The 14,108-nt window shown below is 53.6% G+C and overlaps 1 protein-coding gene across 2 annotated transcripts in view; it reads right to left on the bottom strand.

The window, feature by feature from the left end:
- The window catches only part of ZDHHC14 (zDHHC palmitoyltransferase 14), a gene marked incomplete at its 5' end in the record, with an annotated part of 177,790 nt that overhangs the window by 21,128 nt on the left and 142,554 nt on the right, over window positions 1-14,108 (bottom strand). For both annotated transcript variants that reach the window (XM_081095109.1, XM_081095110.1), the window contains one exon: window positions 13,034-13,192. In XM_081095109.1, the coding sequence (XP_080951235.1) occupies window positions 13,034-13,192 (159 nt within the window). The remainder of the gene's footprint in view (window positions 1-13,033; window positions 13,193-14,108) is intronic.

Below are 14,108 nucleotides of genomic sequence, written 5' to 3'. Positions count from 1 at the left end.
CAGAACTGTCTTTCCTTAAGGTGGTACCAACACCTCTGACGTCAGTGCTGGGCAGGATGGTGTGGGGTCCCCGCCTTCGTGGGTACAGGTTCTCATGGAGACCATACAGAGGTCCCAAGGGGCCGGGACAGGACAGAGGGGCGATCCCTGGCCTCCCATCCCAATGACAACTGTTTCCTAAGAAATGTCTCCGCTATTTCAATAGTCGGAGAAGAACTGATATTATTATTTTAAAAATATATTTTTATTGATTTCAGAGAGGAAGGGAGTCGGGGAGAGACAGAAACTTCCATGATGAGAACCATGGATCAGCTGTCTCCTGCATGCCCCCTACTGGGGATTGGGCCCACAATGCGGGCAGCTGTCCTGACTGGGAATTGAACCCGTGACCTCCTGGTTCATAGGTTGACGCTCAGCCACTGAGTCACGAGAAGCAGCCAGTCCTCGCAGAGGATCCGGAGAGAAAGCTCAGCGTCACGGTCCTGGTGACAAGCCAGTGGCCTCTTAGTTGCCGGCTCTCAAAGGAAAGCAGTCCGACTGGCGTGCCATCTGGAGTGCCGGGCTCCGAGTGCAGCTGGAAAGGGAACCCGCGCCCAACTATGTCATTTCCCACGTCAGTGACCTACATGGGCTGTGCAGCGGCGAGGTCCACGGAAAGAAGGGCAAAGAGAAGACACGCGGATCAGCCAGATTTTCCTAAGACGCTGAGGCTGTTGTCTCGGGAGACCTCTTCCTTCTCTACCCAGGAGCGCAGGAGATGGTGAGGCGTGGAGGCTGGACCAGAAGCCTGGGACGGAGCCTCTATTCCAGCTGGAGGCCCACTCCACATCCCAGGGTGTGGAGGCTGAGCCTCTTCCAGAGCTCACGCCGCAGAGGGCAGCAGGGTGTGGGGGCATGGTTAACAGCATGGGCCCCACGCAGTGCCAGGCTGCCTCTCCCCCCTCCATGGACACCCGCTCTCACGGGCAATCTCTCTACCCCAAGTTCCAACACCAGCTCTACCCGATGGCGCAACATGCTGTCTCCAGCAACAGCCTCGCGCTGAGCCACCCAACAACTCAGCCTTGACCCCAGAGAGAACTTCCCTTATCCCTCCCCAAACACACACCTCTTCCCCCTTCCCACCTCCTTTCTGTCAACCCAGAATCCCACCATTCCTTTTTTCCTTTAATCCTGAAAATACGTTTTTATTGATTTAGAGAGAAAGAAAGAGAAAGAGAGAGAGAGAGAGAGAGAGAGAGAGAGAGAGGGAGAGATCGGTTGCCTCCCATACACACCCCGACCAGGGATCGAACCCGCAACCTTTATGGTATATGGGATGACGCTCCAACCCACTGAGCCACGTGGCCAGGGCCCAGGCACCATTCTTGACTCCGTTCTTTCCCTCCCCCTCACACTCATCCACGAGCAAGTCCCATCAGCAACTCCCACTGTTATCTAAAATTATCTTAGTTATTGCTTTTCTCTGCCCTCCCTACTCTGAGCCATTAGCAAATATCTGTCACATAAATGAATGCACCTTCTTACCACCAACAGGACACCCAGGCGATCAAGCGCATCGCCCGATGTCACAGAGCTGACGTGCAGACCTGGACCACTAAACGCCGGTGCCACCAGTGAGCAGGCGCCAGCGCCCGGCAGGGTCCAGGGCGAGGCTGCCACGAAGGAAAAAGGCCACGGCGCCCGGCTTCCGGGCGTTCCTTGCTTTCTTCAGGGAGGACCCTTATTCTCAGACTCCAAATACTCCTCAGTCCCCAGGCATGGACTCTAACAGGGAAACCTAACTCAGTGTGGAAACCAGGCTGCTCTCCCACCACACAACATCCTCCCTTCATGGGTCGAAGATAAACTGGGATGGGGTGAGGGCGTGGGGGTGGCTCGCCCAGTCCCACACGGTTCTGCTCTGAATGTCCGGCCTTGGCTCCAGGGAGGGGCGGGGGGGGGGGCAGGAGCTGCCTGGGGCCGGTCTGAACGGGAGGCTGATGTGGCAATGACTCGTGCTTTTTCAAAGACCCACCCATCGCACACACCCCCGCCTGCCCCCCAGGACAGACCACACCCCGTCAGTGTTTCCACAGAAATACACACACTGACCTCTACTAATAGTTGTTTGAAACGTCTCAGATGTTGTGGGAGGCTGATGTTAGTGTTACGTGGTTTCCAGGGAAGAAGAGCATCGAATCTGGGCACGAGCTGACACAGGCGTGGCTCCTGGGGACCTGGCTGAAGCAGCCACTGGCTGGAAGGGACAACATCTGGAGCGGGGGGGGGGCGACAGCTGGCAGCGTGAGCTGCGTGCAACCACAACATCTGAGACCTTTCAAACAACTATTAGTAGAGGTCGGTGTGTGTATTTCTGTGGAAACACTGACGGGGTGTGCTCTGTCCTGGGGGGCAGGCGGGGTGTGTGCGATGGGTGGGTCTTTGAAAAAGCACGAGTCATTGCCACATCCTTGGTTCTGAAGATGCTCCTGCCAGAGGGAGGGTCTGTGCTCCACATCTCGGCAGGATTCCTGGGAGCTATTCCCTAAGGGGCCGCACAGGAACAGAGCTGGGGGCGGGGGTGGGGGGCACTACACCTAGAAGGTTCTCTAATCACAGAGATCTGACTCAGCGTGCGTGTGTGTGTGTGTGTGTGTGTGTGCTCGCGCGCTGCTCACACCTGTTAGCATCTCACTGCCCTGGGACAGTCTGTGGTTTTCCTCTCCTTCCCCAGGTGAGGCTGTGAAGTGAGAAATCATTTCTCGTCACCCCAGTCGCCCTGGCCCCTATGCAAATGCCTGGCAGGGAGCAGCTGCTCCCCAATATGCTCTAAGTGAGGGGGCACGTCTTCAACGGCCCTTGGTGTTTCTGACTGTTGCTCCTGCTGCCAGGGGGAGACACTGGAGCAGTGGTTCTCAACCTTCTGGCCCTTTAAATACAGTTCCTCATGTTGTGGCCCAACCATAAAATTATTTTCGTTGCTACTTCATAACTGTCATGTTGCTACTGTTATGAATCCTAATGTAAATATCTGATATGCAGGATGGTCTTAGGCGGCCCCTGTGAAAGGGTCGTTTGACCGCCAAAAGGGTCGCGATCCACAGGTTGAGAACCGCTGCACTGGAGAGTGACAGCAAAGGTAAGATTCGGGCGCCGAGGGCAGGAAAGGCAGGGGCCTGTGAAACGTGAATCTGTTCAGGAGGGCTGAGCGCTGGCAAACGGTGACTCGAGCTAAAAGGGCCGTGCAGACGGCTGTTCTGTGCACGTGAATCAGCTGCCAGCGGAGGCAGAGGTGGGTCAGTAACCACAGCTCACAGGACGCTACAGAGGGGGGGACCCTCTGGGGGGGGGACCCAGAGGCTGCCGGGGAGTTCCAGTGGGGGCGGCCGTTCCGAAAAGTCACCTGCCCTCAGATTCCACGTGGGGAAGAAGGTTCCTTTAAAATGGCCAGTGGAACCATAGTCTAGGAAAAGGCGATACATCCTATTTTGTTACCTAGAGCCCCAAACTCTAGGCAATAATGAAAAGGACATTATTAACGACGAGGAAAACTACCATCCACTGAGCGCCCGTGACGTCATTATTGAGTTTATCCTTGACCACAGCCCACACTTTCCACCAGGGGGCGCTCCCAGGGAGGTGAGGAGGTGCCCCAGGACCCGCAGGCTCTGAGCACCTGCCCGGATCGATCCTTTGTCCGCCACAAGCTCTGTAGACGCAAATTCAAATATTGTGGCGTGGGGGATGGTTTCCATTTTGGACGCGTGGCAGTTAATGGTTAAATGAAGGTTTCATTTCTGGGAGAGATGGAATATAAAAAAGAGCCCTTAAAAACAAGGAGAAACGGAGAAGTATTAACATTGGAGGGGACAGGAAAATCCACTGAAATATTAAGGGAAAAGTATCCAAAATGTTCAGAATTTGAAATGTCCCAGAAGCTGGGCTCTAACCCAGGCCCCGGAGAGTGGGATGCAGGGAGAGATGAGGAGAACCTCAGGCCCAGCGCAGGCTGGATGCGCTGGACTGCCCGTCGCCATGGGCTGGGGGAGCCTGGGCCTCAGCGTGGGCAGGAGAAGGGGTCATATCCGACTCCGCTCTCCACGAGTGACTGTGTGAAACAACAGATGTAAGCATGCAACTGAAATGTGAAATCCTACTTCGAATGGTAATTAGATTTTAATGAAGTTAAATGTTCTTAAAGGCATGAAGTGGAAAAGGATGTTTCTTTAAACCTAGGACATTTTAGGTCGGCCGGCGTGGCTTAGTGGTTGAGCGTCGACCTATGAACCAGGAGGTCACGGTTCAATTCCTGGTCAGGGCACATGCTGGGGTTGCGGGTTCGATCCCCAGTGGGGGACCTGCAGGAGGCAGTTGATCAATGATTCTTTCTCATCGTTGATGTTTCTCTCTCTCTCTCCTTTCCTCTCTGAAATCAGTAAGAATATATATTAAAAAATCTTTAACCGACTCAAGTGCTAGAGGACCACATTCTTAGACACTAAATAATTCACGCTGTTCTAAAACTTTTAGTGAAATCCAAGTTCTTTGTATGGAAACTAATACAATAATTAATGCACGATAATATAAGAACGAACTCTGTTTTGAGTACGCGCAACTGTAAAACTACTTTTGCCCCAGCCTGTACTTCTGTTCCCTCAGATGTTCTGGGTCTGACCTGGAGACATAAACTTGCGAGAAAGACAGACTTCGGGATGCGAAGGGGGGGGGGCTCAGAGATGAGCACACGCACTCCCCAGACACCGGCCAGGAGCCCCCGTTGGGGGAGGTGGAGCAGGGCAAACAGGTGACAGACAGAGATGCAGAGAGAGACTTTCGTGACGTGATTGCCTGTGGCTTCTCTGGGTATCGAAGAAGAAGAGCTGCAGTCTGACCATCACAGGCGGCAGTGAGGCGAGCACTTCTCGTGTGATAAACACAGAAGCCGCTGCTCTGTGACAGGTGGCCATCCCCCTGCATCCCCAGGGCCCGAGCGTGATGGCGGAACCCGGACGGGGGCAGGGAGTCCCTTCCCAGGCTCTCACACTTGCTAAGAATCACCTGGTATTTTGCTAAAATGCAGACTCCTGGACGCGGGTATTCCATCTAAGGAATTCATACCTACTGACATGTACTTAGACCCTAACAGAGATTGTTCTGAGCGATTAAAGACTTGGTGGGATTTCACTGTATTTCGGTTATTGCCTCTCTTGCAATTTTAATGTTCATGGAAGTAACTCCTGGTTGAGAAGGAGCCTGCGGAAGGAGGGGGTGGGGAGGGGGGTTATCTGGCTCAAACGAAAGCGTGGCTCCAGCTCCAGCATGCAGACTCGAGGGGGACAGAGCAGGACCGGGAGAGGATCTGGGGCAGCCAGGGATGGAGAGGGAGCCGCTGTGAAAGGCAGGAAATGAGAACTGGCAGGAAGAGACAGAGAAAACAGCGCCCTGACAACCGGGAATGGTTTTAATTTGACACAAGAGGAAGGGAAAGGCTTCCAGGAAAGAATGTCAACTTACAGCCGAGTGAGTCAGAAAGGTGACCTGGAATGTGTCGCCTGTCCCCGGAGCTACTCCCTGAATCACTGATAATGAGCTGGAATGAAAACCCATCTCTTTCTGAGAAACAGCTGAGCTGCTCATAAGAAAACCAGGAAGAAGTCAGTGCCAACATCCATGCCCAAGGTCTTATCTGCCTGCTTACAGGGGGTACACCTGGCTCTGAGCTCGTCATATCGACTGAAACCGCTTACGAAAACGGCCGCCTCCTGCACAGCCATGGGTGAGTCTGGCTCCCTCTAAGACTTGCAAAGTGCGAGTTGCCTCACAGCGACGGCAACGTTCCCCGACTTCTCTGTCATTGTGCCAGCCTCGTGAAACCCCGGCCCCACCATGGATGATCTGTGAGAAGAAAAACCTCCCCCTTTGTCTGCTGCTGACAGATCTCGTGACTGTACGCGCTCATTTCAAGTCAGAGGTGGGGACAGTTACGGCGGGGCTGAGGCGCCCAGGAGCCTCTGGAGGGGACACGGAATGGGAGGGAGAAAACGTGACGGGCAGCTTGAATTCAAAGCATGCACAGCTCTGCTGCTTCAACCAGAGACGCTGAGGAGAGCTGACGGGCCAACCCGAAGGCTCAGGCCGCTCAGGAGCAGAAATCCCAGGGGCCGCCTCCGCGAGCAGCAGACAATCTCGGTGATTTGCCTTTCCCACTGCTTTCAAACAGCCCTGCTCTTCCCGGCTGGTCTCTGAGCCTCCGTCCTACTGTCCTGTCTGTCTGTCTACCTGCTGGGCTTCTCACTCTTCTTCAGCCCAGAAACTCCTACCGATGCCGTGACACCTGGCGTAGTGACCGGCACTGAGAAATCTGGGCTCTCAAAGACGCCCCCCATAGCCCTGAGCGCACCCCACTGTGCACTCCTCTCCCACAGCCTTCCCCAGCGGCTGCGAGGCCCTCTCTAACAAGAGCTGTGCGTGTAATGATCACTTTGGAGACCCGGAGAACGGAAGTGGACAATGCAGAAACCACTCACACACACGCACGCACGGGCCACTCCAGCTGGTCTGTGGGTTAGGAACACACTTCGGACTTCATACTGTCTAATACCGCGTTGTTCTTTATCCAAAATGCTGTTGGTTATTGTGGCTGGCTTGGTTTTGAGTTGAACTTTACTATTATTTTATCTTGTCCCCTGCCTCAAATTGCATTGAGTTTATAAATAATTTTGTGGAGACACTGTGTCTTGACTTCTACTGTGGTTCCTGGCACACAGTACCCTATTTTACTGCATTTATTTGGTGTCTAAAAAACGTACTAAACCTAAAAAACTAGCTCTCATGTTTGTTGGTACCGTTATTGTTGGTTTTCTCATCATCTGTAAGAAAGTGATCATAGTGTCTGCTCACTTATGCTGCTTATATGTTCATAGTTTCCTCATCCTACTATATTAATTAGAAAAACTAGAAATGTTACATATTAGCAGTGATAGTGGACATCCTCATTTGTTCCTAACTTTAATGTAAATAATTCAGTATTTTATTATTTTTTGAAAAAGTTAGCTTTGAAAAAATCATGTTAAAGGAATATTCTTCATTAGTTTTCTATTGCTAGAGAGCAAGTGACCGCGAATGCAGTGGCTTTAAACAACACCAACCGATGGCTTGGAAACGTTAGCGGTCAGGAGCCCAGCTCAGGGTCTCTCCAGGCTAAGATCACACGGGCGGGGTGCAGGCCTCGGGTCCTCCCAAGCGGGTGCGGTTGGCAGGATTCTCTTCCTCTCCCCTTCCCAGCGCGCCCCCCCCCCCCCCGCCCCACATCTTCAAGCTGCACGTGAGCTCCTCCTCCAGCTTGGATCGCTCCATCTTCTCTACAGGGCACTTGCGATCACAGTGGCCCATGGACAGCCCAGGATCCTCCCCCTCGTTTAAGGTCAGCTCATTAGTGACCCGAATGGCGCCTGCAGAGTCTCTCTGCCAGGTGAGGTGACAGAACCCGGGGAGCAGTGTCCCAGGACCAAGGTCACGCAGCCGAGATTCTGCCGGCCACGCCTCCAGCCTTGGTGCTCCGAGGGTCAGAGCTAGAAAGAGGTGCCAGGCTGCGGCGTCCATGATCACAATCACACACTTCCGGCCTCTGACCTATTGATAAATTAATAGGCTCAGGAACATTAGAAAATCATCGCACTCCTGGAACACGCCTTTCTCTGTCAGAATGACGAATCCTTTCTGGATGAAGCTGGCTGTGCCATCACGCCGGCTCTGACGTGCATTTATAAATGAGAATCTCCTTTCCTTCTTTGCATCTCATTTCTGTCCAGTTTTGGGGTTCGCTCTCTTGCTGAAATGAGCTGAAAGGCTGTCCAACTGCTCTCAGCTCGAAACACTCCTCAGAACACGGGGAGCCACGCCTCTCTGGCGAATTCTTCAATAAACTTCTCAGCTTTCCACTGTTGGTCATCTCGTCAAGTTTTCCTCTCGTTCTCTGGTTAATTTCCCATAAAACAATGTTTCATTGAGATTTCCATATCAACTGGTATACAAAATAGTGTATTTTCCAACAAGTAAAAAAACAACTCAACTACATTTATCTCATTTGAATCTGCTATTTTCACTTTTCTTTCAGTTTCACTAGACGTTTACCTTTTTGTTGTTTGTTTTCTACAGAATTAGTTCTGTGGTTGCTTCTTTTTTTTCTGGGTGACTGTTTTCTTCCCTTTTTTTCCCCACTCCTCGTTTATTTTGCTATTCTTTTTATATCTTCTTGAGATGGATGCTGTGTTTGTTTATTTGCTTCTAAGTTCGGTTTTGTGTTTTTGTACTTGACTTTTAAAAACTTCTTATTTCACGGACCATCCACCATCCAAGCAAACTTCCCGTTTGGGGAGAACCCCAAAATAGGTGCCAGGTGAGGCCCCGCTCTCCCGCCCCATTATACAAGCTGGGAGTGGGGCAGGGCCTGGTTGTAGAATGAAACGGGCCCAGATGCTCTGGCCAGGCCTCCGAAGCCAGCACCCACGGGCCTCCCACAGGGAGTCACAGTTCTAATCGGACGTCAGCAGCGGAGTTAGAGCCCAGGTTGGGGACAAACACCTTGCTTGTGGCCCTGGCACCTCCTGTGCTGTCCTGTTGCCAATGTGACTGGCCTGAGGCAGCCACCCAGCCTTCCCAGGCTCTTCCTGGCTTCCGAGCCCGATTCTCCAGCCTTTTCCTTCATTTTTTGAGCTACTTGATAGTTTCCAAATAATTACTTTTCTGCTTAGGTTAACTGTTTGTGTGTTTAAAATTTAGAATTCTGACTGGCATAGAGTTTTCTTTTGCATAGTTCTTAGTCATTCCCTAACTATTCCATACTTGCAATTTCGAAGTTTCTGTCGCCCAGGTGGAGGCCACCTCCCAGCTCCAGGCCAAGCTGCCCAGTTAGCTGGGCGCTGGCTCAGAGACCCCTAGTCAGGGTGGGGGGGGCGGGGACTCATGTGGGATTTCGGGACGCGCGCAGTCAGTCTGCGAGGACCTCACGGTGCATGTGTGCTTCCCTGGCCCCGGTGACTCTGCTTTAACAACTGAGCTGCGAGGGCAGAGCCGGCCCCACCGCCCGGCTGCTGGTTGTGCCGGATGGACAACAACCCAGACACTCTGTTTCGAGTGCGCAGAGCAACGCGATGACAACACAGAGAGAGACCTAGAGAGAGAGAGAATGAGAGAGAGACGGAAACAGGTGACGAAGCCAGGGAGAGAGGCATCCACTTCAGCGTGACCATCACCTCATCCCGCCAGGCTGCAGCAACGGGCCTCCGGCCACCGTGGGGACAAGCCTCGCGCTCCGCAGCATTTGGGAGGTGCGGCAGCGTCTGTCCTGTTACTCGTGGCGGCAGCATTCATGACAAGCAGTCCTGAGCCCGGTGTGGGTGCCGGCTTCCTGGGTGCTTGCTGGGCGCTATCTCCCCTAACCCTAAAGACACCTCGGAGGCAGCTCCGGGGTAACCCCGTCTGCAGGGGTGGGAACAGCGGGGGGGTGGGGGGCAGATCACCTGCCCGGGGGCCAGCTGACTCAACGCCAGCACCAGGACTCAGGCCTGCGTCTGTCTTAGGGCCATGTCCCCGCCACTGGGCTCTGCCCACAGGTCCTGTATTTGCACCAGAGTTCACTCTTCCAAACCGTCTGGGAAACGACATTTTCCTCTCTCCGCTCCCAGCGCAAAGCTACCTTTACTTGTGAGCCTAGAAAGGATCAACCCAAACCCAGTGGTTACTAAGGGAAGGGAAGGGAAGCCAGTGGCAGCCCCAGCTCTCAGCACATCATGTATGTTTCTCCCTGGCTGCAAAGAGGAGAATCCCTTCAATAACAACTTTCCATCTAAAAATAAACTAGTGGCCAGCCCTGCCATTACACCTCCCAGCGGGAGGCACCTGCTTTCCACGCTACTCCCGAGGCGGGAGGTCCACCTCTCCGGTCTGCTAATGGGCCCCACAGAGGCCGGAACGGAGCTCTGTGGACGGGAGACCTGAGCTGTATGGGCCGGAAGCAGCGGTGGTTTCCCAGGAGGGCTGTGAGCAGCTGCATCTGACAACCAACTGTATGCTACTCATTCCCCCTTCCTCCACGGTGCGGCCCCCGGTCGGGGGTGGGGGTGGGGTGCAAGCTGCAGCCCTAGGACCATCACATGACGCTCAGAGGCAGCTGTTGGCAAGGGGCTTTTGGTCCAGGGTTCCTCCTCTTTTTATTTATTAAACATATTTATTTTTATTAACTTCAGAGAGGAAGGAAGAGGGAGAGAGGGATAGAAACATCAATGATGAGAGAGAATCACTGATCAGCTGGGGATCAAGTCTGCAACTCAGGCATGTGTCCCGACCAGGAATCGAACCGTGACCTCCCGGTTCACAGGTCGACGCTCAACCACTGAGCCACAGTGGCTGGGCAGTGTTCCTCCTCTTGACGCCACCCCCAAACCTTCCCCCTCCTCTCCTTTCCCTTCACTGTTCTCCCAGTTACAGGCGCCCAGCATGCTTGGCTGTGAGAGCTGACTGCCACGTGACTGCGATTTATCGCGTCGGTTGCGGAAGGCCCCTGGCTATTCCAGACTAGGGACTCTGGTCTTCCCAGCTGGCGGTTTCCATGAGAGAGGATACCGTCTGAAGCGGTTATACCAGAGGAGACGTGCACTGTTCACTGGGGTCGACACGTCATTTTGTAAGGGGACTTTACACCTGATTCCTCAGGGTTCTTTAAGGAACACGTAAGCCTATGGGCGATGGCGGGAACACAGGAGAGAATCGGATGACCTTTTGGAAAGTGTTTATAACAACCCAAAGGGATTTTAAAACACTATGAGACGGGGAAGAAAGCTGTGCCATGACTAGGAATCTAGCCTAGAAACAAGACACAGAGGACTGAGACCAGCTGCTACAAATGAATGAACAGACGCAGTCAGGTGTCGAGTAAACATTCCACAAATGATGAAGAGAAGGGGGTTCGAAGTTAACTCCCTACCATAGTAGAAAGTGGACAAAGTCTTTAGACTCCAGGGAAGGTGTGCAAATCAGATTTTATGTGAAAAAGTGTAACTTACATACATTCCATCCCATGATATTAGTAACTGCAGAATTACAGCCCCCCAAAGGGTCTTGAAAATCCCTACAGATGGTTCCCCTGAAGATACGTAAGCCACTGTGATGTGTTGGCTTAAAAATGTCCTCAAGATGGGCCTGAGCTGGAGTCCGCAGGAAGGGTACGAGAAACCAAACAAGGCTGTCAGGGTCCCTGTAGAAACCCCGATGTGCCCTCACATGGAAGACCAGGCATGCTTTTGGTCCTCCCACCGTAGATGGCTACAGGACAGTGGTTCTCAACCTTCCTAATGCCGCGACCCTTTAATACAGTTCCTCATGTTGTGGTGACCCCCAATTTCATTGTTACAAATTGAACATAATTAAAGCACAGTGATTAATCACAAAACAATATGTGATTATATATGTGTTTTCTGATGGTCTTAGGCGACCCCTGTGAAAGGGTCGGTCAACCCCCGAAGGGGTCGCGACCCACAGGTTGAGAACCGCTGCTATAGGAGATTAGGAAACTGACCAGGGAAAGCCAATCAAAAGTATGAAGGGAGCAGCATTAATCACAGCGACAGTGCTAACAATTACAGAGCATTCGCTATACACCAGGCACTATTCCAAGTGCTTTGCGTGTGTTAAATCATGTATTCTCTCAACCATCCCACGAGGAAGGGACTGCTATGGACCCCGTTTAGAGATGAGAAAACCAAGGCACAGAGAGCTGAAGTAGCTTGTGCACGTCACAAAGCTCGTATCTGCATCCAGGCCATGTGGTGCCCGATTCCAGGCTCTTAACCACAGGCTACTTCCCACCTGGCAAGACTGAACCGAATTCCACGCTGTCCCGCCGGGAGCAAGGCTACAGGTGATCTATGTGAGCCAGTAAAACCAAGACCAGGCCCAATAGGGGAATCTTGGCCTTTCTAACCCACCGTAGAGGATTCAAGTTAGAATAAAGCACGTTTCAGATAAATAAGAGGAAAACGGCTTTGCACAGCGGGAAGTACATGATACCACTTTACTCTCCCCAAGGAGAATAGACCACCCATTCTGCCAGACTCACAGAGAATGTTGGCAATCATCAGACCGTGTGTTACTGAGGGAACAAGTTTGCTCCGAGGCATCCGGTCCTTTCTGCAGGAGGGAACGGGGTTTCGGGGCCTACGTGCTCAGGAATGTCCTGGGGTATGTCTCTTAGAGGCAGGGGTGGGGCTGAGGAAGGAGGCCTTCCCTCATCCGTTTCTCCCTGCCCTCCCTGTGCCCGGGGTCTGCTGCCATCTCCTTAACAGGAAGTGCTTGACAAAAAATTCCAAGGGGCTGGGGAGCCAGGTCCGTCATATAAATCCTGTGCTGGGCTGGCCGTGGCCTAACAGTAGGGCCGAGTCCTGCAGCTGAGGACCGCTGGGCTCCACTGTGCTCCCTCTGTCCATCCCCTAGTCCGTCCTGGGGGGAAGTCAGTAGACAGATGGGAGGTCTCGGTGGTCTCTGGGAAAAGTGACAATCCTGACTGTAGGCCCGGAAGTCTCCTGGCTCCCGTCCCTTTTTCTCTCCTTCACTTCACATGCCTCCAACTCCCCACACCAGCTGCCCCTGGAGGCACCACACAGGGCACAGCCGGCAACTCCCGCAGCCGCTCACTGGGCAACCGGGGGACCTCGGGGTGAGGTGGTCTTATGTCAAGTGCCTGCTGACCTGGAGGCTCCAGGGAACAAGGAACCCCCCTGGTATGCGTGCTCAGGGAGAAGGCCCCGGGCACTGCACGGGACAGGGGGTGCTGCAGGGTGTGAAAGAGGAAAATACAGGGTTTGGTAAGGCTTGGTGACCGGGATCAGCGGCGGGAGGCAAAGACGGTGGAACATTAACGATTACTGAGTGTTCGGTTCACAGGCTTACAGAGACGCACACACTCCCTTTAGCAAAGGCAGCCGGCCACCCCATCAGCCACGGCGTCCGAGCACAAGCAGAGCTGGGGACGGAGGCGGTGTCCGCGTCCACTCACCTACGCAGTTATCACAAAGGCTACAGTGAGAGGCACGAGGGGGCCGGAAAATCTTGCAGGTGAAACAGTATTTCAGTTTCACGGTCTGGCCATTGATGACGACTTCTTTGGTTCTGGGAGGCGAGCGGTACCCCCCTGAACTGCTGCCGTTGGCGATATCTGTGGAGAAAAGAAGAAAAAGAGCACACGCCCTTAACAGAGCACCTCCTCTGCAGGCCCTCGCACCTCGGGGGCCTGGGGTCTGCACGCCCGGCCTCGGGTCCCTGCGCCTTTCTGGGAGTCTCCTGACACCTGAGGCCCGGAGGGCTGGCTGTCCCCTAGCCTCCAGCTCCTGGCCAGGCCGGTGGGAGTGGCCACGTGACTGAGCTCGGGCCACCGGGGGGCCAGCACGCGGGCACTGCCCAGAGGGTGGGAACCTTCCCGGAGTCCTGCTCACTGTCCCCTCTCTCCTCAGTTCCCGCTCTCGCTCTCGGGACACATTGGAGCCACAAACCTGGGCCCTGAAGGACGGACCACGCCCAGGAAGACCACCCCTGAGAACTCTTCACGGGGCTACGTTGTTACATTGTTGCCTAGGGCAGTGGTAGGCAAACTGCGGCTCTCGAGCCACATGCGGCTCTTTGGCCCCTTGAGCGTGGCTCTTCCACAAAATACCGGCTCTTCCACAAAATACCGACTTCTGCGCATGGGCCACGAAGTTTCAATCACACTGTATGTGCGTGCCCCCACGTGGTATTTTGTGGAAGAGCCACACTCAAGGGGCCAAAGAGCCGCATATAGCTCACGAGCCACAGTTTGCCGACCACGGGCCTCGGGAACTCTTCACTGAGCTGTGTTGTTACAATATCCAAAGGTTTGGTTTCACCTGTTACAGCAGCTAGCATTGCCCTCATTATACTGTGGGTGATAGTGAAGCTGGCCAACCAAGGGGTCCGGGCTGCCTGTCATTACTTGAGCCGATTCAGCAGAGACAGGGTTGGATCATATATGAGCGTTTATTCCAATACTGCGGGCAGCATGGGAGAGCAGCAGGTCAGCCACAAAAATTTGCTCTGCAGCCCCCGTAAGCCAGCTG

Source organism: Myotis nattereri (assembly GCF_964212035.1).
Source record: "Myotis nattereri genome assembly, chromosome: 6".
In the NCBI taxonomy this organism is placed as follows: domain Eukaryota; kingdom Metazoa; phylum Chordata; class Mammalia; order Chiroptera; family Vespertilionidae; genus Myotis; species Myotis nattereri.
Note: the sequence above shows the minus strand (reverse complement) of the source record. Positions and strands in the feature narration are given on the sequence as shown.